The 24,849-nt window shown below is 38.5% G+C and overlaps 1 protein-coding gene across 1 annotated transcript in view; it reads right to left on the bottom strand.

The window, feature by feature from the left end:
- HHATL (hedgehog acyltransferase like) overlaps positions 1-24,849 on the bottom strand; it is a 691,105-nt gene that overhangs the window by 196,130 nt on the left and 470,126 nt on the right. The window contains exon 6 of the mRNA XM_044066045.1: positions 8,809-9,018. Within this exon, the coding sequence (XP_043921980.1) occupies positions 8,809-9,018 (210 nt within the window). The remainder of the gene's footprint in view (positions 1-8,808; positions 9,019-24,849) is intronic.

Below are 24,849 nucleotides of genomic sequence, written 5' to 3'. Positions count from 1 at the left end.
CTACAGAAAGTTCCAGAACATCTTCCTGTGACATATCCATTCCAGATGCACCCTTCTTCATCTGCTGCTCCTTCATATGGGAACCCTTTAGAAAATCACTCAGCATCATTACCTGTGTTGGCATTGCCACTGTTTCTTGTTCCTTCACTTGCTGTGCAACCTCAGTTAGATTTTCATACCAGTCTCCTGCAGAAGGTTCCAGAGCATCATCATCATTTTGTAAATCTTCTTCAGATGCCTCCTGTTCTACCTGTTGCTCTTTAATCTGGGGACCTGTAATTACGCCATGTTGCAGCATTGCCTGTGTTAGATTCTCCACACTAAATCCTTCACTTTGCAGATAACCCATAATTTTAATTTCTTTTTAACATTTTCCTTACTAATGCTCTTTTCGAAATTCACCATTTCTTTTCTTTTCTTTTCTTTTTTTTTTGCATTGTGAAATGTTCCATATTTTATTTATTTATTTTATTTTATTTTACATTTGTTGACTGGGATAGTCCGACTGGATACATGTCCATTTTCAGTGGAGGCCCAGGGAGAAAAGCTCCAAACTTACAAACAGATAAAGAAAAGCAAGTTACAGTACATGCACAAACATATTGTATTAACATACAAGTTACAGTACATGCACAAACATATTGTATTAACATACAAGTTACAGTACATGCACAAACATATTGTATTAACATACAAGTTACAGTCTCACATTTCAAGCCTATGAAGAATACAGTTTATATTCAGAAATATATACAAATATGTTACAGTTTCTCTTATCAAACCTGTACGTGCAGCTTATATACAGAGTACCTGCAAGGATGTTGCAGTTTCTCTTTTCAAACTTTTTAATGTAAGAGGTTAGTCACTGTGAATAAAAAGATGCAGGGATATGGAAGTGGATGAGGCTTTAGTCAGGGTTAGAGCAAGGACATAACCAGTGAGTTTTAAAATACTGGGTTAGATTTTTTTTTGAACTGATTAAGTGAGGGGTTCAGAGTAAGGTCAGATAAGAGCGAATTCCAGGTTTTGCCTACTGAATTTGCAAACAAAGATTCTCCAGATAGGTTGTTAGTTTTAATAGATTGAACCAAAAGTTTTGTGGTGGAACGAAGTGGCCTAGCATTTTGGATAATGTTTTTAAGGGAGGGCATTTTTTTCTAGATGGTCAATAACCATGAATGCTGCAGTAAGTTGATTATATTGAATTAGCCTGGGGAGTTCTAGCCATCCTAAGATGTTTAGGTTTTGAGAATGGTGGGTCCTGTAAGGAGTTTCTGTGGCAAACCAGGCAATTTGATTGTAGCAGCTACAGAGTTTGCTAAGATCAGATTTGTTCAAGTTAGTGAGTATTGGCGAGGCATAAAGTAGAGTTGAAAGCAGATGGGTATGGGCAATGGCAGTCCTAGCTAGAGGGGTGAGAAAAGGTTAGTTTTTGTATAGGCAGCCAAGTTTTTTATTAACGGTTTTAATAGTTTGGTTTACATGCATATCATATTTGAGGTTGCTGTCTATTATAACACCCAGGAGTTTGGTATACATATCTGGTAAGATTATGGTCCCATTGTTAGATGTTATAGTAAACGAAGGTTGAGAGGATTTGTGAGTAGGGGAGAAGAGCAATAGCTTTGTTTTATTAGGGTTTAATATCAGCTGTTGATTAGAGATCCAGTTTTCCACTGTATTAAAGGTTTTCTGGGTTAAACTAAGGAGATCTGCAGGGGTAGAGGCTGAGCAAGTCAGGATGAAGTCATTGGCATATTGTATACAGGTTGTGTCTGGGATTACAGTGTGGAGGTCATTGATATAGAGGGAGAAAATAAGGGACCTAATATGGAGCCTTGAGGAGAAGGGTCTTTGTGTCTTTGCTTGTATTTCTCTTAAAGCGTCTTTGCATACTTTCCTGTATTGATTAGTTTGGCTTTCTCCTTTGTATAAAAAATTGCACCATATCAGATCTAGTTTTTTTCCCATGTTCATGTTTCTTTTGTATACCTTTCAAAAAAATCTTTTGGTTATGTTTCCTACTCCTTTATATCAGTGCATTTCAGCCATCTCAGTGTGCCTTCCTGTGGATCTGCTACCGGTAAGCCATATGCTGATAAAGCAGTTTCTTAGAGGGATTTTGTATCTTTGTCACCAATAAAAGCTGCTTCCCCTTGAAACCTTAATTTTTTCTTAATTAAAAAATAGAATCCATTTTAGCCAGGAGCAGCAACAGCTCTCCATAAATTCCTGTCTTGGAAAACAGCCCTTCTGGTGGCCATTATAAATAGAGAGAAGAGAATCTTGCACATGTTAAACATACACATAAAACTCAACTACTGCACAGGCAGAACCAAAACCATTAAACAGGCACAACAGCTGTTTGATACCTTTGTTCCAAGGAAAGAAAGTATACCGTTCACTAAGCAGAATGTCTCTAAATGACTATCTGACGAAATTTTTTTCTGCTATGAGACATGGAAAATTATTACAAGGATATTTTAGAACAGGTTAAAATACATTCTGTCAGGGCTGTAGTTACACTGGCAGCCATTTTCAGGAATATCTCTACCCAAAGTATCTGTAAGGCTGCCATGTGGTCTTCCGGCCATAACTTTTCCAAACATTATAAGTTGAACATCCAGTCCAGGGGCAGGCAGTAATTGTCATGGAAATCCTGTAGTGCCTACTCTAGGCTTTCACTAGCAGGTATGGACACTGCTGTGGAAATATTCCCACCTATGACCCTATGAACCTATATGTCTGGAGTACCATTGCAACAATGGTCCATATGGAAAACAAAGTACAAATGTGCAAATACACTCACTATCATTGTAGATGCTTGAATGGGATCACTGGTGCAGTACTAAATGTCCTGTCCCTTTCCCCATATGGACTGTCTGTCTTGTCTATCTACACTGCCACATAGTAATGGGTATTGGGGAACTTCTTACTCTTCTGACAGAGAAAGGGACTTTTCACCAATGTTTATAATGGATACAGCTATATTTCCACCCACAACTCATTTTTTCTCATTTTTGCACATGGAGTCAGTTTTTTTTTCGTGAAAAAAAATTTAATTAATGTTGATTCTTCCCTCCACCAGTCATATCCTCCTTCCTTCACTCACAATAGAAGAAAAGAAGGTAGCACAGGCCTAGTGTGCTTTTTACCCAGGAGGCAGCCTTCCTTCTGATGCTTGGGAGGAGCCAACCTCTTCCATGACATCTGTAGAGCCCTGAGAGTCTGGCCAGGCAGTTGAATGTCATCTTTTCTGTTTCCCTCATGTCATGAACACTTCCATAAGAATGATCCTACTTAAGCATGTACTGTTATTATGAGAGTTCTCTTAAAAGTGTACTATACTATACTTGCCACTTATATTTATTCTGTATAAATTTAAAATAAAATGAAACTTCTGTAACATTCTAGAAATACAGCTATGAAGCACCTTCATAAATACAGTCTTACTGAATTATACAAAACATTTTGTGCATACAGTCTTACTGAATTATACAAAACATTTTGTGCATACAGTCTTACTGAATTATACAAAACATTTTGTGCATACAGTCTTACTGAATTATACAAAACATTTTGTGCATACAGTCTTACTGAATTATACAAAACATTTTGTGCATACAGTCTTACTGAATTATACAAAACATTTTGTGCATACAGTCTTACTGAATTATACAAAACATTTTGTGCATACAGTCTTACTGAATTATACAAAACATTTTGTGCATACAGTCTTACTGAATTATACAAAACATTTTGTGCATACAGTCTTACTGAATTATACAAAACATTTTGTGCATACAGTCTTACTGAATTATACAAAACATTTTGTGCATACTGTCTTACTGAATTATACAAAACATTTTGTGCATACAGTCTTACTGAATTATACAAAACATTTTGTGCATACAGTCTTACTGAATTATACAAAACATTTTGTGCATACAGTCTTACTGAATTATACAAAACATTTTGTGCATACAGTCTTACTGAATTATACAAAACATTTTGTGCATACAGTCTTACTGAATTATACAAAACATTTTGTGCATACAGTCTTACTGAATTATACAAAACATTTTGTGCATACAGTCTTACTGAATTATACAAAACATTTTGTGCATACAGTCTTACTGAATTATACAAAACATTTTGTGCATACAGTCTTACTGAATTATACAAAACATTTTGTGCATACAGTCTTACTGAATTATACAAAACATTTTGTGCATACAGTCTTACTAAATTATACAAAACATTTTGTGCATACAGTCTTACTGAATTATACAAAACATTTTGTGCATACAGTCTTACTGAATTATACAAAACATTTTGTGCATACTGTCTTACTGAATTATACAAAACATTTTGTGCATACAGTCTTACTGAATTATACAAAACATTTTGTGCATACAGTCTTACTGAATTATACAAAACATTTTGTGCATACAGTCTTACTGAATTATACAAAACATTTTGTGCATACTGTCTTACTGAATTATACAAAACATTTTGTGCATACTGTCTTACTGAATTATACAAAACATTTTGTGCATACAGTCTTACTGAATTATACAAAACATTTTGTGCATACAGTCTTACTGAATTATACAAAACATTTTGTGCATACTGCACAAAAAGAACAGAAGATGACAGATGGATACAGTGGAAGAAAAGTGTAAAAGTAAGATGTTAAAAATTAAAACAAACTGTGAGGTAATTTCACAAATGTCTTAAGGGTATCCTTTAAGAGCAGTCTATCATTGAGTAGTGATGAGATAGTTCTTGCCATAATAATAATTTTAATAATAATAATAATAAACTGATATGGTTTCCACTTCACATGTTGATGCTATCATAACTTTTTGGAAAGGATGAATTACAATGGAGTTCTTCCATGCCTTGTTACTAGAAGCATGCAGAGAAAAGATAAGAACTCACCTGAGCATGAAATCGATCAAATGTCATAATGGGTCCAAAGAAGAAGAATGGGAGGTAGAAATTGTACTTGAGCAAGTCCAGGAAAGAATAATTTCCATCCTTCTTTTCAGTATTTTCCAGGCCAAAACTCATGGCACGCATAATGGTGAAGCCAGCTCCCCCATAGAACAGAATATCTTGGAGTTCAAATGTTCCCGTTACCAAGCCGTTCTAAGGAAACAAAAACCCAAACAGAATAAAATGTCTGACAATTATAAACAATGCTAAAACACTATTTTTTTTCTGTGCTGCAACGGCAAATTGCCAAAAAGTTAATGTTGCTGTTCACCTCAGTGCTATAATGATAAGATATGATAACACGACAGTGAGCGTACACCACTGTAGTATGAAGGGTACACAGATACACCACTGTAGTTTGAAGGATAGACAGATATGGCACTGTAGTATGAAAGGTATACAGATGATAATACTGCAGTGAGTGCACGTCACTGTAGTATGAAGGGTAGACAGATGATAATACTGCAGTGAGTGCACAGCACTGTAGTATGAAGGATAGACAGATGATAATACTGCAGTGAGTGCACGTCACTGTAGTATGAAGGGTGGACAGATGATAATACTGCAGTGAGTGCACGTCACTGTAGTATGAAGGGTAGTCAGATGATAATACTGCAGTGAGTGCACGTCACTGTAGTATGAAGGGTAGTCAGATGATAATACTGCAGTGAGTGCACGTCACTGTAGTATGAAGGGTAGACAGATGATAATACTGCAGTGAGTGCACGTCACTGTAGTATGAAGGGTAGACAGATGATAATACTGCAGTGAGTGCACGCTACTAGTATGAAGGGTAGACAGATGATAATACTGCAGTGAGTGCGCCACTGTAGTATGAAGGGTAGACAGATGATAATACTGCAGTGAGTGCACGTCACTGTAGTATGAAGGGTAGACAGATGATAATACTGCAGTGAGTGCACGTCACTGTGGTATGAAGGTGAACAGATGATAATACTGCAGTGAGTGCGTCACTGTAGTATGAAGGGTAGACAGATGATAATACTGCAGTGAGTGCACGTCACTGTGGTATGAAGGGTAGACATATGATAATACTGCAGTGAGTGCACTTCACTGTAGTTTGAAGGGTAGTCAGATAATATAAAAAGGTGCAATAAAGGGGATAGGGTGCTTAGCATCTTTAAAAGTGCTGTCAGTGTTGCGAACTGCTTAATTACATCTTTCATGGGATCATATAGAATTCAAAGCAATTTAGCAAAAATCTAGATTTCACAATCTCTTGTTAAGTAATATTGCAGATTCTTGAGAGTTTAAGACCTCTCAGGTACCCTTTGTCAACGTCTTTGAGAGTTAACTAGAATTTCAAAATAAAAATAAAACTGTATGAAAATCTGATAAGTTTAGTAAAGGGAAGGAGCAGAGGAAATGAATCTACTTTGAGATCCATTTCTGGCTTTTCTAAAAGTACTTTGCCATGCACCCTGTAAACCCAATGTGGGGCTTTAACTTCTCATCCTTGATTCCTAAATGTACTCATTCCAAACTTGCACTATATCAGACTAAGGAAATAATACATATCCCTTTACTGCAACATTGTGTAACCTAGGAGATAGTTCAGTTGGTCATTTGTGGGTGTGGAGGCAAAGCCCCATGTCATGGAGTGTACCAGCACAATCCCCTGTAAAATCTTTTTAGAAAAGGCAAATATTTTGTATATTGCCCAGAGGCAGATCAGGTAGCAGGAAAGTGTGATTGGCAAAATCATCAGTGATGAGTCAAACAATATTGTTAAGAAGTAGACCAGAGTAATTGATGGTATTAAGAAGCAGACCAGATTAATCAACAGTGTTAAAAAGCAGACCAGAGGGACTGGTTTATACCAATATACCTGACTAAATTAATATTCAAAGCAGTAAAACACAAAAGATCTCAAACAACTAAATTGAAAGCTACATTCATAATACAATGGTAACAGAATGATTGTCTTTAAAAGGGCCCGTACCTGTTTGTCTGAGTCCGGTTTCATGTTGACTCTGTTATACCTTTTTTCTTTAAATACAGGAAATAGTTTTTGGTTTCTCACTGGAGGTAGTTCATACATTAATCAAATATTTGTTATGTCTGATACATTAAAACATAAAAACCAAAAAAATAGGAAGCTGAGTGCAATTCACACTTGCTCCCACCGTAAGACAATCCCTTCATTAACTGAAATACAGTATTTGTTAAATGAGCACTATATGTTCAAGCCAATTTAAGGCCAGCTTTGTTAAATATATCAAATTAATGGCTTCCATGGCTGTTGTCAAGAATCCCTCTTTCTAGAATATCCAAACACTACAAACAGTCTCTAAGGCTCAGACCAAGTCAAAAACAGTTAAGGAGAAAACTTCAGATTTATAATACAGTCCCAAAGAATGATGACAGCAAACATTTTGTGCATACAGTCTTACTGAATTATACAAAACATTTTGTGCATACAGTCTTACTGAATTACCACAAAACATTTTTGTGCATACAGTCTTACTGAATTATACAAAACATTTTGTGCATACAGTCTTACTGAATTATACAAAACATTTTGTGCATACAGTCTTACTGAATTATACAAAACATTTTGTGCATACAGTCTTACTGAATTATACAAAACATTTTGTGCATACAGTCTTACTGAATTATACAAAACATTTTGTGCATACAGTCTTACTGAATTATACAAAACATTTTGTGCATACAGTCTTACTGAATTATACAAAACATTTTGTGCATACAGTCTTACTGAATTATACAAAACATTTTGTGCATACAGTCTTACTGAATTATACAAAACATTTTGTGCATACAGTCTTACTGAATTATACAAAACATTTTGTGCATACAGTCTTACTGAATTATACAAAACATTTTGTGCATACAGTCTTACTGAATTATACAAAACATTTTGTGCATACAGTCTTACTGAATTATACAAAACATTTTGTGCATACAGTCTTACTGAATTATACAAAACATTTTGTGCATACAGTCTTACTGAATTATACAAAACATTTTGTGCATACAGTCTTACTGAATTATACAAAACATTTTTTGTGCATACAGTCTTACTGAATTATACAAAACATTTTGTGCATACAGTCTTACTGAATTATACAAAACATTTTGTGCATACAGTCTTACTGAATTATACAAAACATTTTGTGCATACAGTCTTACTGAATTATACAAAACATTTTGTGCATACAGTCTTACTGAATTATACAAAACATTTTGTGCATACAGTCTTACTGAATTATACAAAACATTTTGTGCATACAGTCTTACTGAATTATACAAAACATTTTGTGCATACAGTCTTACTGAATTATACAAAACATTTTGTGCATACTGTCTTACTGAATTATACAAAACATTTTGTGCATACTGTCTTACTGAATTATACAAAACATTTTGTGCATACAGTCTTACTGAATTATACAAAACATTTTGTGCATACTGTCTTACTGAATTATACAAAACATTTTGTGCATACTGCACAAAAAGAACAGAAGATGACAGATGGATACAGTGGAAGAAAAGTGTAAAAGTAAGATGTTAAAAATTAAAACAAACTGTGAGGTAATTTCACAAATGTCTTAAGGGTATCCTTTAAGAGCAGTCTATCATTGAGTAGTGATGAGATAGCTCTTGCCATAATAATAATTTTAATAATAATAATAATAATAATAAATTGATATGGTTTCCCCTCCACATATTCATGCTATCATAACTTTTTGGAAAGGATGAATTACAATGGAGTTCTTCCTTGTCTTGTTACTAGAAGCATGCAAAGAAAAGATAAGAACTCACCTGAGCATGAAATCGATCAAATGTCATAATGGGTCCAAAGAAGAAGAATGGGAGGTAGAAATTGTACTTCAGCAAGTCCAGGAAAGAATAATTTCCATCCTTCTTTTCAGTATTTTCCAGGCCAAAACTCATGGCACGCATAATGGTGAAGCCAGCTCCCCCATAGAACAGAATATCTTGGAGTTCAAATGTTCCCGTTACCAAGCCGTTCTAAGGAAACAAAAACCCAAACAGAATAAAATGTCTGGCAATTATAAACAATGCTAAAAACACTATTTTTTTCTGTGCTGCAATGGAAAATTGCCAAAAAGTTAATGTTGCTGTTCACCTCAGTACTTACTATCTGCTATAATGATAAGATATGATAACACGGCAGTGAGCGTACATCACTGTAGTATGAAGGGTACACAGATACGCCACTGTAGTTTGAAGGATAGACAGACATGGCACTGTAGTATGAAAGGTATACAGATGATAATACTGCAGTGAGTGCACGTCACTGTAGTATGAAGGGTAGACAGATGATAATACTGCAGTGAGTGCACAGCACTGTAGTATGAAGGATAGACAGATGATAATACTGCAGTGAGTGCACGTCACTGTAGTATGAAGGGTGGACAGATGATAATACTGCAGTGAGTGCACGTCACTGTAGTATGAAGGGTAGTCAGATGATAATACTGCAGTGAGTGCACGTCACTGTAGTATGAAGGGTAGTCAGATGATAATACTGCAGTGAGTGCACGCCACTGTAGGTGAAGAGGGTAGACAGATGATAATACTGCAGTGAGTGCGTCACTGTAGTATGAAGGGTAGACAGATGATAATACTGCAGTGAGTGCACGTCACTGTAGTATGAAGGGTAGACAGATGATAATACTGCAGTGAGTGCACGTCACTGTAGTATGAAGGGTAGACAGATGATAATACTGCAGTGAGTGCACGTCACTGTAGTATGAAGGGTAGACAGATGATAATACTGCAGTGAGTGCACGTCACTGTAGTATGAAGGGCAGTCAGATGATAATACTGCAGTGAGTGCACGTCACTGTAGTATGAAGGGCAGACATATGATAATACTGCAGTGAGTGCACATCACTGTAGTTTGAAGGGTAGTTAGATAATATAAAAAGGTGCAATAAAGGGGATAGGGTGCTTAGCATCTTTAAAAGTGTTGTCAGTGTTGCGAACTGCTTAATTACATCTTTCATGGGATCATATAGAATTCAAAGCAATTTAGCAAAAATCTAGAATTCACAATCTCTTGTTAAGTAATATTGCAGATTCTTGAGAGTTTAAGACCTCTCAGGTACCCTTTGTCAACTTCTTTGAGAGTTAACTAGAATTTCAAAATAAAAATAAAACTGTATGAAAATCTGATGTTTAGTAAAGGGAAGGAGCAGAGGAAATGAATCTACTTTGAGATCCATTTCTGGCTTTTCTAAAAGTACTTTGCCATGCACCCTGTAAACCCAATGTGGGGCTTTAACTTCTCATCCTTGATTCCTAAATGTACTCATTCCAAACTTGCACTATATCAGACTAAGGAAATAATACATATCCCTTTACTACAACATTGTGTAACCTAGGAGTTAGTTCCGTTAGTCATTTGTGGGTGTGGTGGCAAAGCCCCATATCATGGAGTGTACTGGCACAATCCCCTGTAAAATCTTTTTAGAAAAGGCAAATATTTTGTATATTGCCCAGAGGCAAATCAGGTAGCAGGAAAGTGTGATTGGCAAAATCATCAGTGATGAGTCAAACAATATAGTTAAGAAGTAGACCAGAGTAATCAATGGTATTAAGAAGCAGACCAGATTAATCAACAGTGTTAAAAAGCAGACCAGAGGGACTGGTTTATACCAATATACCTGACTAAATTAATATTCAAAGCAGTAAAACAGAAAAGATCTCAAACAACCAAATTGAAAGCTACATTCGTAATACAATGGTAACAGAATGATTGTCTTTAAAAGGGCCCGTACCTGTTTGTCTGAGTCCAGTTTCATGTTGACTCTGTTATACCTTTTTTCTTTAAATACAGGAAATAGTTTTTGGTTTCTCACTGGAGGTAGTTCATACATTAATCAAATATTTATTGTGTCTGATACATTAAAACATAAAAAACAAAAAAATAGGAAGCTGAGTGCAATTCACACTTGCTCCCACCGTAAGACAATCCCTTCATTAACTGAAATACAGTATTTGTTAAATGAGCACTATATGTTCAAGTCAATTTAAGGCCAACTTTGTTAAATATATCAAATAAATGGCTTCCATGGCTGTTGTCAAGAATCCCTCCTTCTAGAAAATCCAAACACTACAAACAGTCTCTGAGGCTCGGACCAAGTCAAAAACAGTTAAGGAGAAAACTTCAGATTTATAAAACAGTCCCAAAGAATGATGACAGCAAACACAGAAATCAAATATCTCCAAAAGACATATTTATTAGTAAAACAAAATAAATAAAACACAACAAAAGGAAAGCTTCTGTATTTCATGTCCTTCTTCAGGCGCTCCAAACTTATTTCCGTTTAAATGATATAGTAAGCAATGGCTCAAACAATCAAGTTATTCCAACCTACAATTAGCAGCAGAAATCAAAAAAGAATATGTGAATATAAAATCAAATGTAACATTCAGGGTGCAGCACAGGCCATTTACTGACTAAAGCATTAAGAATAAAATATAAGTGAATATAAATAAATATAAAACCTTATATAAAATTAATAAATAGAAGCATATGCATGTGTGTGTGTGTGTGTGTGTGTGTGTGTGTGTGTGTGTGTGTGTGTGTGTATATATATATATATATATATATATATATATTTGTATGGATTCCCTTTAAATACTGAAATTACCATAACATCGACTTGCATAACAGTAAAATGATTTCAGTGAAAATTTGAATGAATGAACTCCCAGAACAATGTATTTTGCCTCCGGGAAACTAACCACTTGGCCACCATGGTGAACTTTGCCCTTTTCTCTGCTGTAGTGTGATCTCAAAGTTGGTATATTTAGTTGGGGGGTGCAGGAGGCATAGCCCCCCCAGAAGGGAGGATATGGGAGTCGAAGCTCCCCACTTTAGTGGGTTTAATTTGCTTCAGTTTATGTTTTAGTTATTTAGATATAGATATAGATATAGATATAGATATAGATATAGATATAGATATAGATATAGATATAGATATAGTTATAGATATTGATATAGATATAGTTATAGATATAGATATAGATATAGATATAGATATAGTTATAGATATAGATATAGTTATAGATATAGATATAGATATAGTTATAGATATAGATATAGATATAGATATAGATATAGTTATAGATATAGTTATAGATATAGATATAGATATAGATATAGATATAGTTATAGATATAGATATAGTTATAGATATAGATATAGATATAGATATAGTTATAGATATAGATATAGATATAGATATAGATATAGATATAGATATAGATATAGATATAGTTATAGAATGATATATGATTATGGCTTAGGTGTCCTGAGATTAATTGGTAGCTAGGACTTTTCAAAACGTATCAGGAAACACCGAGTAGTGGAGCCAGATATTGTGGAATAGAATGATATATGATTATGGCTTAGGTGTCCTGAGATTAATTGGTAGCTAGGACATTTGACTGGTCTGTCAGGTGAGGATGGGGGCAGGTAGTTTGGGGCTGTTTTAGGAAATTCATGATTGCAAGCAGTGTTCTTGGAAGTAGATGTCTGAACACTAAAGCCATTAAAGTGGTAACTCATATTGTGAGTGCATGGCAGCATGCATCTACACTGGAGAAGGGATTATTGTCCTCAAGGTGATGCTGATCATTCATCCATCTAGCCCTTTACATAGGGGAGGGGCTAGAACTAAATAAACTGCATACTCTTTGCCAGGATTCTGGCAAGAGCATAAACCATGACTGCGGCTGCCTATATGACAGTGTCTGCAGCCAGCTCTTTCCCTCAGAAGGGAATATGCAGGATGGAGGAATAAATGGGTATTACTGATATGAGGATGAGTTTTGAAGGTCACCAGGAACAGTAGGAAAAGCACACAGGAAAACAAATTACGTGGCAAGCTAATAGTCACTTAAATCCCTCAATTCCATGTTCATGCCCTACATTGTTATTTAATAAATTATTACATATAATAAAAACATAATTTTCTACAACAATAATGTGACTGAGCTTATGCACCATAATCCTGCAACAGGGACCTTCATTTGCATCATCAGGGGGCATGGCAGATATTTCACAGGCATCAGCCTCCCAAATACTACACCAGTTCCTCAATGTGATATTGCATCATGTGTAGGAGCATCTGTGGCTCCTACGGACCACATAGAAGATAAACAACACCATGCAGGCATTCTATGAAATGCTCATTTCTCTGAGGATTTGGGGGCCACTTATTGGACCCCATCACCATCAAGGCCCCACCTGATTCACATAGCCACTAGTATATCAGTTGGAAAGGTTTTTATTCCAGGTAGTTTGCAAAACACAGAGTATTATTTACAATGTGTCTGTGCACCAGCCAGATAGTTCCCACATTCCCACATCTGTCACGTCTGACTTATACCAGCAATTTATGTAGGGTGGTTACTTCAGTCATTCCTACTATCAGGATGCAAAAACAAGTTGTCAGAAGTGTCCACTCATAAGCATGTCCCTCTTATGTGCTGCAGGTAACATGGGATATTCCCTAGTGCCATGGGTCATGATACCTGTATGCAAGCAGTATAGCATGACTGAGATGTCATACAATTCTGTGTAAATCATCATAATTGTCCCCCCTTTCCTCCATTTTCTACATGGGGTGGGGTATCATGTCAGCTCTCATCAACTGTATAGATTCAATGTCACTGTCTTACCTTTTTTGACAGTCATGACTGACTGTTACAGGTCTTCTCCAACACAATCTGTTTGTTTGCTTGATGGCCTCATTCCCTCTTGCCTTCTTCCTGTCTGTCCCAAATCTCTTTTACCAGATTGTTTTCTGCTTTCCTCCACATGTGCCCAAACCACCGTAATCTGTTCTGTAATTGAAGCTACTTGGGCTTTTGCTCTCATCTTCTCATTTCTTTATTTAGCGCACAGTGTGCATCCCACCACCTGTCTCAGGAACTACATTTCCATTATCTCTAACTTCCTCAACTGCTCAGCTTTCATTACCCAAGTTTCTGTAACATATAGGGGCACTGGTCACACCACTGTTTTGTACACCTTAGTTACCTTAATTTTCAACACAAATAATCAAAGATCATGACATCAAAGAGTTTGTGTTTAGAGTGTTGAAGGTCCACTTGTGTTGCTTAAATTCCTCTGGAGGTACACTGCAGTATGCTCTGTAGACTTGCAGCAAGATACTTGCTGTCTGCACAGTGCTGCACAGCATTTTATCCAAATGTCTAGAACATGGGTTTCCCATTGAAAGGCCAGCCAGTTAGACTGGGGCCAGCAGTAGAGAAGGTGCCAGGAGAGGAGTTGAATAAGGAACAGGGTGCAGGGGGACTACAAGACAGGCTGAAGTAGGCACATTAGACTGCAGCACTGGCAAAGAGAAGATATCTGGATGACAACTACTGGCAAGATTAGAGACAGCAAAGAATAAAACTGATGCATGCAACACTACATGCAGATTATGCAATACAATCGACTGACAGGTCGTGCTGTGCATCAGACAGTACCTAACCCATGTAATACAGAGGTATGGGCAGGGCACAGTTGTCATCATTTGCACAGGTGAAGTAGAGCAAAGTGATAAGAATCAGGATTGTTTACATAAGTGGAAGGGGAGATGGACTAGGGGATGGTAAAGATTGATTGTGTCAAATGGTTGAGTGACTGGGGGGAGTTAGGAACACTGTGTAGGGAGGTGGTTAAGCTTCCTGAGGTGGATAGGGAGTCAGATTTGTATGTGTACATTCATTCACAGTACTTGTGCTGGAGGTGCAACGGCAACAGATGACAAAGGGCTGTGCAGGTGTGGATATAATAGCTCCACAAGTGGGAACGATGCAGGCTGTCGACAGTCTCAGCTATGGAGTCATCTCCTTCATCAACATAGTTGGTTGTGTCCCTTCATGACCTTATGGTACCTGTCATATGGGTGTACCCACAGTACAGACAGAGGAGTGGCAGCCACTGGTATAGTGAAGGCAATGGCAAGCAGCTCCATGAGATCTTATGGAGGCTGCGATAGCTGCTAATATCTGCCCAACATCTTCTACAATTGTGTGCGCTCCCCATCCTTATGCTCCATAGCTCTATGCAGCTATATGCAGGCATTGCAGGTCCTCATACATATCATCATGCATGCCATTTAATATGCTAATCCTCTCTGCCATGGCCTTGGTGGCATTTGTCTGTGCCTGGATCACTAACCTACACACATATTCATTCAAGCTCGGTATAACACCTAATTTGGACATGAAGTGAGAGCCATTGCCCAAATGGACATTCACATATCTATCTCACTTGGCAATGCAGTAGTATCAGATGTGGCTGGTACAGTGGCCTTCCCCATAATCATTCCTGACAGCATCACTGTGCTATCAGACAGTCTCTGGAGTAGGACACCATCATTTTCAGGCCCAAATGCTGCACTGAGAGCAGGCATATCGTGTTCCATAACAGCTGACCCTATGACTGTTGATCTGTGAAGACAGACAGATAAACATCCATGTATAACACTCAAGATATGTGATGATCCCACACACCAGTGTTGCAACAAATTTTCAGGAAACATTATATACAGAATGAAGACTCCTGTACCTATTGAGGTATGCTGCCATGCCTGCATTTCAAACATACATGTGGGAGACATATGGTAAAGTTTACCATCAGCAAGCTCATGATGCTGGCACACCACTAGACTTTGCCTATACTGCAAGGCGCATGCTTGCTATGCTATCCTTTCATAGGCCATGACAGTATGTTAACCCACTTGAGACAACTTGGAGACAGACTGTGATGTAACATGCAGTCTGCTATACTTTCATATGTATTTTTGTCCCCGTAGGCAACACTGCTTTGTGTCCCATGGTAAGCATCCATAATCCTAAGCAGGTGGCAGGTGTGCCTCACTTTTCTGTCCATTACTTTTCTCCCCTCTCTGATCCACGTATATCTTCTGAACTACTATAGTACAAGGTGCCAGCCAACACATCCTTCTGTAATTGTGTTTATAATCAACATGTCTACTCCAGTGAACCCTATCATTCAACAATCCCTTTGCAGGGGGATGGAATTGTCTTACAGTATGGTCTCTGTTCCCTTTCCAACTCCCGGTTGTCAGTCCTACTTTTTGCAGGTTGCTGTTGACCAGTACTTCCAATATGGTACATATATCCAGTCTGCATCCCTACTTACATCTGGTCTATGTCCCCTTACCACACTTGCTGCTAGCCTGAGTCCCTTTACCACAGATGCTGCTCAGAACACCTTTCACTGTGTAAAACACTTCAGCAATCTTTGTAGTAATAGTTGCTTGCAATGCTGCATCAGTTGTGATGGTCTGATGAGAAGTGCAATAATGCCCACATTTGTTATTGTTCTATTACTGGGCAGATAACATAGCAATTATGCTAATGAGGTCATTTAGATGAAAATTTTCTGAATCACACATGCTGGACAGCATAACATCAGCTCTGCATTGTTATGGAGCCCATGTCTGCTTGTGAATAGGCATGGTAGACCAGAGTACATTCTGTGCTTGCCAGGAGAAACTCCATTGCATCCACATACCCTCAGTCTTTATAATCTAATAGGCATTGTATGGGGGCACGACTATGCTCCATTACCATGATAGCAGTGCATTCCCAAGCCACTGTACTGTATATATGTTTGTAGAGACATACTACCATGTATGAAGGTGGAGCATCTGTCAACCCACCACTCTATCCACATCTGTTAAGGTCACACTGCTGCATGTTCTCACTGGGCTGCCTCTTACTTCCATGTTGCAGGGCTGTGCAGGTCATATTGTTTCTGCTACTTAAAACAATGTGACTCAGCTGTCATTTCCCTCCTGCTATCAATCTGGCAAGTGGCTGTGGCTTCCAGAAAGGCTGCAGTTGGAAGAACTCCCAGGTGGCGCAGCAAGGAGTCCAGATCTTACTCCATCAGTTGCATCTGCATCACCAAAAGACATGCTGGAGGACTCATAAGAGGGACCCCAGCACAAAATGGACACACTTACCGGGGAGGTGAATGATGTTAAGGGCATCACTCAATCTGGTACAGCCATACAGTGACCTACAAAGGCATCACCCTGAACTTCTCCACCAATGTAAAGAAGAGACTAAGGAGAGAGAGAGATAGAGTACTACAGCATGTATTAGTCACGGTTGATTGGATTTACAAATTTAGGCTTCATTCTACATCTACAATCCTTTAGCAAAGTCCATGGTTTTGCTGTATTCATGTGTTTTTTCAGTTTTATTACTTTCAGCACTTCATCACACTCCAAAGAACTGAATGACCTCGAAAAGAAGCATACAAGACAGTCCAGGCATTGATGTATGTATACTGAATCGCTATTATACCTATATATCCCTGCTTCACCTACTTTACTCATTACTGCCCTTCTTTACAATGATACTAAATAATTTAACCATTGCATATATTTTTACTTTTCTTTATGTACCATATATATTAATGTACATATGGATCTACTTCTCTTGTTTGAAATTACACTTCTTCGAACAAGAGAAGATTGAGACCCACTTTAGTGAAAGTGCACTTAACTAAAAGTGCATTGTTGCAAAACTCACTTTACCAAGCCACAGTACAGTGGGGACAAGGAAATATACCTTTTCCCCACTGTAGTGAGATCTAGGAGTTAGTATATATAAGTAGTGGGTGGCACAGTCCCCCACATGGGGGGTGCAGGGGGGCTTGGCCCCCTGCTAAAATGTGTTTTTGTTTGCCAGACCAGACCCTCGCTACTTATATCTCCTAAGTGCGAGAATGCAGTCCGAGATCGGTAAACTGAGTTTTGCGAAAGTTCACTTTCAGTTAAGTGCACTTTCAATTAAAGTGTGTTTCATTCATTAAGTGTAATTTTTGAGCAAAAGAAGTAGACCCATATAAATATATATATATATATATATATATATATATATATATATATATATATATATATATATATATATATATATGGGTTCACTTTATCATTTCGAAATACTGAAATATCAAATGTCAGTATTTCGAAACCATAAAGTCGAAGACTCAAAATCGCGAAAGTGCATAATCGCGAATTCAAATATCTCAAATTCACGGTTATGGCTTATGGTACATGGTGTGCAGTGTTAGGAGTGTATCGTGGTTCATGTCATGTATGGATGTAGGTACAATTGAAGGTAAGTGAGTGTTTTGTAAGGGTTTTGTATGGGAGTTCGAGTGTGTCTGAATGTGTGTAAGTGTTGGATGTGTTGATGCATGTATATGTGTGATGTTTGTGTGTGTGCAAAGGACTGTGAAATGTGTGGTTGTGTGTTTCCTTTTTGTGTCTGTTTGTGCAATCTTGGAGTTGGTATATATAAGTAGGGGGGTGTGGGGCACACAGCAAATATAGTGTGGGTTTGTTTGTGTTTTTGTGTTTGTGTGTGTTTTGTTTGTTGTAGTGCACGTTGGATGATGTATGTGTTGTGTGGTGTATGGTGTGTATGTGTTCGTGACTGTGTGTTTCACGATTGTGTGCTTTCGGGATTATGGACGTTCGACTTTATGATTTCGAAATACTGACATTCGGTATTTCAGTATTTTGAAATTATAAAGTGAATATATATATATATATATATATATATATATATATATATATATATATATATATATATATAATATATATGTATATATATATATATATATATATATATATATATACATATATAGATATATATATTGTAAGTGCATGTGACAGTGTGCTAGTGTCATTACTACAGCCAGGTATTCATGTTATTTTACTGCTCAATGCTCTGACCATGGGTACAACACTAAAATTAAGGGCAGGTCTTTGCTGGGATAATACTGAAGTTTGTATACTTCAGTGCATAGAGGCTGGTGACTTCAAAGTGGGGGAGGGGGGCTGCAGGAAGCAACTGAATGGGTGGGCTAATTGGAATGGGTGGGGATCTACTAAGGCAGGTCAGTGACCATTGCCAATGATCAAACAACAGATAGAGGTCATGCATTTTCATTCACAAAATTGGAATGGGTGGGGCTCTACTATAGTGGGTCAATGACCACTGCCTATGACCAAACAACAGATAGGGGTCATTCATTTTCATCCACAGACTGCCTCATTACTCACTCTTTTTATTGACTATGTACACATCCGACATCTGACTGAAATGAACAAGGCAAGCCTTAGGTGATATTGAGCCCTAGACAAAGGACTCCATGGGCCCCTCTGTTGTGCAGTGATCTCATCTGTACCTCCCCAGTGCCCTTCCCCTGTTTTCCCTCACCTTGGTGGTATACCACCCAGATAAATTACTTCTCAAGTGTTTTCTGTGCACTGCATAGGTGCTTAAATCAGTTCTGAGCAGGTTCTGATTTTATTGCATTTTTACTATCTCTGTCCTGATTTTTCCCCACTCACCCAACCTTTTCCTGTTGTCCTTTTAAACTTGGTGGATTTTGAGCTGCCCACCCCTACTGTACATCTGGCCTTGGAAGCTCGTCCCAGTCTCATCAAATGTATACCTGGCCTCAGCAGCTTCTCCTGATCTTATCTTCCATGCTCATCTTACTGAGTACTGACAGATGAAGCTGAGATGGCCCTCCCCTTAGACTGTTAGTGTACTGTGAAATTGCCTTAAAGTGTGTGTGTGTGTGTGTGTGTGTGTGTGTGTGTGTGTGTGTGTGTGTGTGTGTGTGTGTGTGTGTGTGTGTGTGTGTGTATGTGTGTGTTCCTCATTGCTGGCTTCTCTACATTTGAATCACCTTGTAATAACTTTGTTGTTAGCTGTTAGATGTTTTTCTGGTACCTATTTAACTTTGACTAAATAAGTGTGCTTTTACATCAAGACAACTTGGCAATTCTAGTTGAAGTAGAAAGGTAGCCTGGGCTGTCTGAGTTGAGATACACACAGGTAGGCTTAAGTGAAGATTACTTGTTGTAGCTAGTTGTTTGATTTGTTTCTGATACCTTTTCACATTTGGCTAACTAAAGCATGTCTTTACATTAAGAAAACCGGGCCTGCAATTCTAGTGGCAATAGAAAGGTAGCCTGGTCTGTCCGAGGTGTGAAAACCACAGGGAGACTTGTTTCATTAGTCAGATGGCTTTTAAGGGACTTAGTTTTTGGTGTTATCTGCACTTTAGAGCTACTTTTGCTTGCTTTTATACTATGAAATTCCAGGATCATCCATCTTGTGGCAGAAGGTGTTTACCTGATCTCTCTGAAAATAGGATGCAGTCTAGGGAGCTCAAACTGTAGTTTATTGGCTGGGGGCACAGGAGTTAGTCTTCAGCTTTTTTCTGTCTACTATAAACCAGACATATTTGCAGTGGTAGTGCCCTGTACAGTAGCAAATGCTCAGTTTGTAAAATTTACCTATAAAGTTAGCATTTAGGGTTTTAACCTGTAACACAGAAAGGCTTTGCACAAAGCTATGCTTAAGGCAGGCAATTAGTGTATTGAGCAACGCTAGTACCAGATCATAGCATTATCTAACATCTAGTCTTAACCCTAGACACCACTCAGGTGACCCTGGTAAAACGAAGTCCCTATGCCTTAATAGCCCATCCCTAATACAGGTCCCGGTAACAAGGATATGCAATTTCCTAATGTCTCTGTGGCCAGCTTGGTAGATATTGGCATCCTAAGACAATGTACTCAGACAACCTTTTAATCATTAAAAACTAACACAGTATACAAGAGATGTACATACGTAACTTTCTAGGATGTAAAAATATCACTTTCAAACAAGGTTGTCAAGAACACACACACTAAATCCTTCACCCATACTGTCACCACACACATAGACCTTCTTATGGTCAGGCACTTAAAAGAAACCTTTCCAAACTTCAAAGACCTCCTAAGCCATCAAATGGCAGCAGCTATCCTCAGCAATCCCTAAAGTACACACCAAAAGCAAAACCTAACATTACACACATGCTTACACCCAATGGTCAGGAAAACACTTTACCTAGTGCTCTTTTCATATGGGTTCTTGCACGACACACAGATGCATCTCTCACAGGCTGGACAAGGAGAAAATAATGGTTAATTGCCTTTTTGGATCTAGGATTCACAATATCATGTATACATTCAAGTCACTGCACTACAGGTACCAATATGATTCTATCACAGTCCATGTGGTTATAAATGACTTGAGACATACCTCTCTGGACTATGTGAAAAAAGAGACATTATGAATTTCTCTGAAAATGTGCCACAGACAGTTTACTATGGCTTAAGCAAAATGCATTCAACTGAACATAGCAAGGTCGAAATCATGTTTTCCAAGGCTGAATATACCGATCCCAGTGAAGTTGACCTCATAATAGAGTATAGACCTTTTGGTAAATGATGTGTCAAGACTGTATAGGAAGGTCACGCTTCAGTGAGGAACAGGGAATTAGCCCAATTCCTCTCTGTAGTGCAATCTTAAAGTTGGTATATTTAATTTGCAGGGGGTGTGGGGCATACAGGGGGGCATAACCCCCCTACAAAATAGCAGAATTAACATACCATTGAATGTAGAGTTCAACGATGTTACTGTGTATAGTAGGAGGTGAGTGATGGCTAAGGAGAATCATAAGACCTTCTTCAGCTATATCAAGAACCTTAAAGGTAATACTCAGCAGTGTGTAGAACTTGTCATAAATAGCACAGCCTTCACTGACTAGGGTGACATAGCGAATCTACTGGCTGAAAATTTAGTTCAAACTTCGCTCCCACTCCCTCCCCACTAGTAGACCAGTGGCTAGACATCCAGATTGGTACACTGGACAACTTCTTAGGTTCATAGGTAGGTAATAGGCTATTGGCCCTAGGGCCCATACAAGACTAGCCAAAAAATTTACCCAGGCTTTCGCCACCCAAGAAAATTATTTTCCTGTGCCCCTGTCAAGCAGAGCCACAGAAGTGATCCCCAGGGTGAATTTCCCATTTGCCATCCAATCATCAAGATTTTTCTTGAAGACTGCTAATGAGGAGCACTGTTTGACATAGATAGGTAGTCTGTTCCAGTGTATGAGAAGTCTCTGGGACAGGAATCTATCCCTCCAGCATGTTCTGTTTATTGTGGTGACAAGGTTTAGGTCCCTAGAGCGTGTAGCTCAGAGGGATTGGGATTTATTTAAGTGGAGCATGTCCAACAGCTCTGGGTTTGACATAGCTTTGTATGTTAGGCAGAGATCACCCCTGAGTAGGCGATATGCGATGGAGTAAAGCTGTAGTTTTTTGAGACGGTCTGCATAAGGCATCTGTTTGAGACCAGTAATCCTCTTTGTGAGGTATTTCTGTGGTCTTTCCAGTTGTTGTAGATGTCTTGTGAGGTACATACCAAAAGGGGCATTGTACTCTATAATGGGTCTAATGAGTGATGAGTAGAGGGGAACAATGACCTCTTTTTTCTGGATGAGAATCCTTTTCTGATGAGATGAGCCACGTAGAAGGATTTCCTGACCACTGTGGCGATGTGATTATCAAAGGAGAGACTACTGTCCACCTGTGTCCCAAGGTCTCATCACATTTTCGGCATTAAGTAGACTACCAGCTATGTGGTAGTTCATGGGTACAGAGTTTTTACCAAAGGGGATGACAATACACTTTTTGGCATTGAGCTTCAGGCCATGGCTTTGACACCAGGTATCTGTCTCAGTGAGGCCCTTTTGTAGTTTGTCCACATCTTTAGGAGTTTTGACTATGGCTCCTAGTTTGCAGTCATCTGCAAACTTTGTTAATAAAGACCTTCTGTGTTGGCCTGCACTTCAGAGAAGTAGATACCAAACAGGAGAGGACCCAGGACTGGACCCTGTGGTACTCCACTTGTCACTGGACTGATGTCGAATTTGGAATCCGCTACTTTCACAGTGTGGGTTCCGTCCGTGAGCCAGTTGGCAACCCATCTTGTGACATAAGGATTTATACCTAGTTTAGTGAGCTTATCTATAATTCCAGAGTGGGGGATGGTGTTGAAAGCCTTGGCGAGATCTAGATAAGCTGTGTGAACCATTTTATCCTCATCTATGGCTTTGGTGACTGCTTCAAAGAAGTCAATCAGGTTTAGGAGACATGATCTGCCTTTTACAAATCCAAACTGGGTAGGGTCCAGAGTTTGGAAATTACCAATGTCTTTGTTTATGAGTTCCATGATGATATGTTCCATGACCTTGCAGACCAGGCTAGTCAGGCTAATGGGGCGGTAGTTCCCGGGTCCATCGTGGCTCCCCCTTTGTGGAGTGGGATAACCGTCATGGTGCGCCATTCAGTGGGTACAAAGCCTGAGGTGAGGCTATGATTGAACATGGTACAGTTGCTCATTTGGAAGGCCCTGACCATTGAGTGACTAGTGGGTGAGCCAAGCCATGAGAGCACCCATTGGGTTGACTAGTGTCTGGTGGAGTTTGCTGCTGTGCAGCTTGGCAGATGGTCTTCAACCCACCCTGTCCCCTATTCTGGTGTTCTGTTTCCTTGTGTGTCAATCCCCCCCTAGTGTGTTGTCCAGTTCTTCTTGTAGTTTCATAAGTCCATAGGTGTTTACAAGGCTAATGACTACAAGGGCCTTTTTAAGCCTAGCCATGCATCCCAAATCTCTGATGAGTTCTGGTACCCTTGATAAGTTAAGCAGGGTTTTGGGAGATTAAGCATTTTCAAGCAGAAGCCTGTGAGACAAACCATTTATAGGCTGACTGTGTCCATTAGAGACATAGGTGTCAACCAGGGATGAATTTCCTGCTCCCCATCCAATTGTCCAAGTTACATTTGAATTGTAATAGGGAGGAACTTTGCTTTACATGGATGGAGACCTAGTGCTGGAGAAGGGGTACCTCTGGGATACATGCCTGTCTCTCCAGCAGGTCCTATTTATATCACAGGCAAGGTTTAAGTCTTTAGAATGGGTAATTTTGGTGCTGTTTGTTTTGCGGATATGCAGGCAGTCCGTCAGGGTGGGGTTTGACAATGCCTTGTATGCCAGGCATAGATCTCCCCTCAATAGGCTGTAGGAGACAGAATACAAGGACAGGGCTTTGAGGCAGTCTGCACAGGACATGTTACTTAAGCCCTGTATTCTTTTAGTGAGGAACCTCTGTAGATGTTCTAATTATTGCATATGCCTGGTTAGGTACATACCAAAGGGGGTATTGTACTCAATGATAGGTCTTCTCAAATGCTGAATACAGTTTAACAATGACTTCCTTGGACCTAGATGACATACATTTGTTTATAAGTTGCAAAACATAGAATTATTTGCTCACTACTGTAGACATGCGATGACCAAAGGCTAGATTACTGTCTGAGTGCTACTGAGACAACTCAAGATATAAATTGATAAGTATATTTTTTGGCACTTCCTTCCAAAGTTCTGCAGTATTCTAATTGATTTTGCTTGATTGATTTAAGATCATATTTTCTGGCTTCTGATCTGTGTTGAAAGTGTTATTTTTCTGAGTGGAAAGTACTATTTTTCCCCCACCCTTAATCCTGCTCTGTTAAATACTGGCCTAACAACTTGTGTGTTTTATCTGATTGTCTCAAGGCTTGCTAGTATAATTAAGATTCTGTGTTTGTTACCTCTGCATTCATTGCTTGAATCTAATTGAGTTCTCACTGAGAGTGCTACTGAAACAACTCAAGATATAAATTGATAAGTATATTTTTTGGCACTTCTTGCCAAAGTTCTACAGTATTCTAATTGCTTTTATTTGATTGATTCAAGATCATATTTGCTGGCTTCTGATCTGTGTTGAAAGTGTTATTTTTCACCCATCCTGCCCTCCCTATTGGTGTTTTCTTTTTATACTTGGTGGCTTTGTAATTGCCCGCTCCTACTGTGTATTTG

The sequence above is a fragment of the Protopterus annectens genome, chromosome 3.part0 (assembly GCF_019279795.1).
Source record: "Protopterus annectens isolate FY-2018-M chromosome 3.part0, PAN1.0, whole genome shotgun sequence".
Lineage (NCBI taxonomy): Eukaryota > Metazoa > Chordata > Ceratodontiformes > Protopteridae > Protopterus > Protopterus annectens.
The sequence above is the reverse complement of the archived record's forward strand: the minus strand, read 5'-3'. Positions and strand labels throughout refer to the sequence as shown.